We start from the raw sequence: 3608 nt of genomic DNA, 5'->3' as shown, positions 1-3608 counted from the left end.
TCCAAAAACGAGTTACCAAACGATTTTGTCTTTGATCTTCATAATTTTGCGACAAAACGACCAAAAACAGTCTCAATTTTTAAGATAAAAATTTTCGCCACGTCTGTTTACAAACAGCTGATCGCTGATGACGCAATGTTTATTTTCACAGTTGTTCAATAAATATGTTTCGCGCTCAATATCTTTCGAAAATAAATGCATATTAACGAACTCCTGAACTTGCTATTCCATCGAGGCGTAAAAGTTTAACTTGCAAATCACTTTTGCAGCAAAAAGACGCACTACTATCGTTCTTAGGCCAATGAAACGGTACTTCTTTATTTGAGTTTGCATTCGGCAAAACGTCATCACGCGATCAATTTTTTCAAAAAAAAGAATTTATTACCCATTTATTGGCACAAAACAAAATCGGACATAGCAAGCAGTAGCTCAATTTCGGCACTGGAAACTTCTGGAAAAATTTTACGTCATAACTAAACACTGAAATCATATTTGCCAAACTCATGAATTATTGCGTCACGTTAATTAGATTCAGAAAACTTCACTAATAAAGTTTTTAAACAACTTCGGCAAATTAAAACACAAAATATTATTCTAACTCCAAAAGTGCAATTTATTCCCCAAATTCATGCCGCAATTGATAACAAAGTATTTTTTTATGGTATCACTTTTCATGACATTGTCATTAGTGCGTGACCAAATTTCCACAAAAAGCTTGTAAACAAACATTTTTGACAAATCTCAACGGTTACATGTGATTTTATGGACTCCTTTTATTCTATGTTTAAATCAATCTCTACCTGCCTTCTCAAGAAACAACGCAAACATAATCAAGAGATACTTTACAAAATGCAAAACAACACTGATCAATCTAGAAGAAAACTTTATTCACGCCAAAAACATGCAACAGATTTTGAACACAAGCGAAAACATACAAAATAGTATCGACTAAAAAATGACATTTCATTTACTGGAAGCATGCCTTCTACAAAACACACCTTCTATTAAAACTATTTCAGCAACCTTACTGTCTGAAGCGATGCCATGTCAAATGTTTTCAAGCAGGCAGGTTTGTAAAATCAAGGGACACACTAATGAACATATACAGCAATTAGGCTACAAATACAAAGTAGAAACAACAATTGGTGCTGAAAGGATAGGGGTTTGTATCCACATAAGTTAGCCTGTTTGAATCAAAACATAAAAATAACGGCTGGAATTTGAATGTAAGATGTCTTATCAAATGTTACCTTCTGAGACCAACACATTAACCCAGAAATGAAAAACGGAAAGACACAATCCCAGTACTATACTCACATGTGGCTTAAAGAGTGCAAATCTGAAAGTATGTTTTTTGACGGGTTTCAATTACACAGTATAACAAAGTATTGCTCATCCAGCAGTTTTTATTATAAATAATCGACGTTTCGACGTCCTATACAAGACGCCTTCATCAGGATAATGACGTAACTTGGAGAACAAAATTCTTATAAAGCGACAAATTGCAAAACACACACACAAAAATAGCGATAAGAAGATCGCGCGGCTGCAAACTCGCACCACGCAATGATAACACAGCTCAGTGCTGTAAAAGCGCCCGATAATTTATCGGCATTAGAACATCTGTTTTAACGTTCATTGTGTTGGCGCGTGAATGGATGTTCCAAGACTCTAGGAAACTGCGCTTGTGGTAATCAGTTTCCTTCACCAACACCTGTGCAGCAGAAAAATTAATGCTGTGGTGGTGAGTAGTTGCATGGTTTGCCAACGCTGATTTCTTGGCATCATTCTTGCCCACATCCCTTTCGTGCTCCTTCCGGCGCGTATTAAGACTTCTGCCCGTTTCACCGATGTAAATTTCGTCACAATCTCCGCACGGTATAGCATAAACCACACCCCTTGTCGCAGTAGCATCTAGCGGGTCTTTTGGGTGCGACAGAATCTGACGTAGGGTGTTTGCTGGTTTGACCCCAACCGATACACCGAAATCGGTCAACATACGACGGATTATATCTGTCAACCCTGGTATATAGGGTAAGGTGACGAAGGCACGTTCTTTGCACTGGATCTGTTTCCGTGAAACCTTCTTATTTTCACGGAGAATCCAGTTCGGGTAGTCATTTAACCGCAAGGTCTCATTTACCCTGTGCAACTCCGATTGGAGCAGTGCAGGGTCTGTCGTCAAGCGAACGGCCTGGTCTTTAAGCGCTTTGACAACAGCCCTTTTTTGGTATAATGGATGATGGGATTTAAAGTGTAAATAGCGCGTGGTACTGGTCGGCTTGTGGTACACACGCGTGGAAAGTTTACCATCCGCCGCTTTCAAAATTTCCACATCTAGAAACGGAAGACTGTTGTTACTTTCCAATTCCATAGTGAATGTAATTCCTCGTTGCACATTGTTCAAATGTCGCAGAAACTCTGTTACCCGGTGTTTATGAATGATACAGAATGTATCATCTACATACCGTCGCCAAAACCGTGGTGGTGTGGTAAAAGTTTGCAGGGCACGTTCCTCCACAGACTCCATGACCATGTTGGCAACGGCCACTGACACAGGAGAGCCCATGGCCGTGCCATACATTTGCTTGTAAAAGGAACCTCTGAATCTGAAGTATGTTTGTTCCAAACAAATCTCAAGCCCCCTATGTATATCTTCATGAGTCCATGTGGTCCTGTCTTTAAGGCTGTAATCATCGAGTAAACGCGACTCCGTTATCTCCAATGCTAGATCGATTGGTACGTTGGTAAACAACGAAGTAACATCAAATGAAACCAACGTTTCGTCTTCACACAATGATTGTTGCGCATTCAAATCTTTCACAAACTCTGCAGAATTTCTGACGGTAAATTCCGTGTTTCCGACCAACGGTGCTAAAAGTCGCGCTAGATATTTGGCTAGGTTGTAAGTGGGGCTTCCAATAAACGACACAATTGGACGTAGAGGTACATTCTTCTTGTGGACTTTCGGCAATCCATATAACCTTGGAGCAGAACCATCTGTGCTGTGCAGGTGGTGAAACATCGCATCGGAGATGCGGAATGGCCTTCATTCGACTGCGTATAGGCCTCTCTCACCATCGGATAAGGGAATGCTCTCAGCTCTCAGAAGAGCTTTTGCGCAGATTAGCCGCAATTCTATCACACCATCACATGTGTCGCTTTGAACTGTATGTTAAATCGGGTAACGAAGCCCTTCAACATCAACTCAAGATTAACACGGAACGTCACCTATGTTCGATTGCCCCAAAACGCAAGGAAGCCACAAATGCAACCGGAATGCTTCAAAAGAAAAATTGGGTCGTTAATCTGTCCAGCTATCAGCCGAATGAAGTGGAGCTAAAGGTTCTGCAACTAGGAACCAACTTTGCAGTTGCACCAAAACAGTTCCGAAGGCAAGTATGTTGGCCTGTGTTGAGAAGGGTATATATTCTTTGCCGATGCATGTTAAAACTTTAATACAAAGCAAGCTCGTCAATTGTATTAAAAGTCACAGGGGCAATACTTGTAATCTTACGACATCCGAGCGTCGTGCAGTCACAGATCTCAAAGCCAATGACGACATTACTATTCTACCCGCTGACAAAGGTAATAGTACTGTTATTTTG

General features: G+C 40.5%; 2 protein-coding genes across 2 annotated transcripts in view; one reads left to right on the top strand and one right to left on the bottom strand.

Moving 5' to 3' along the window:
• Nucleotides 1-1579: 1579 nt before the first annotated feature.
• Nucleotides 1580-3025, bottom strand: LOC145229766 (uncharacterized). The gene is made up of 2 exons (XM_080095091.1): nucleotides 1634-3025; nucleotides 1580-1585 (listed from the first exon to the last, which is right to left on the bottom strand). Exons 1-2 carry the CDS (start codon nucleotides 3023-3025, stop codon nucleotides 1580-1582), a joined length of 1398 nt encoding a protein of 465 aa, XP_079951217.1.
• A 17-nt stretch (nucleotides 3026-3042) lies between these two features.
• The window catches only part of LOC145229765 (uncharacterized), a 2504-nt gene continuing 1938 nt past the window's right edge, over nucleotides 3043-3608 (top strand). The window contains exon 1 of the mRNA XM_080095090.1: nucleotides 3043-3395. Coding sequence (XP_079951216.1) covers nucleotides 3043-3395 — 353 coding nt within the window. The remainder of the gene's footprint in view (nucleotides 3396-3608) is intronic.

Source organism: Phallusia mammillata, chromosome 5 (assembly GCF_965637545.1).
Source record: "Phallusia mammillata chromosome 5, kaPhaMamm4.hap1.1, whole genome shotgun sequence".
In the NCBI taxonomy this organism is placed as follows: Eukaryota; Metazoa; Chordata; class Ascidiacea; order Phlebobranchia; family Ascidiidae; genus Phallusia; species Phallusia mammillata.
The sequence above is the reverse complement of the archived record's forward strand: the minus strand, read 5'-3'. Positions and strand labels throughout refer to the sequence as shown.

Excerpts from the sequence above, each read along its gene's own strand:
- LOC145229766 (XM_080095091.1), bottom strand. The coding sequence starts at position 3,025 with ATGTTTCACCACCTGCACAGCACAGATGGTTCTGCTCCAAGGTTATAT.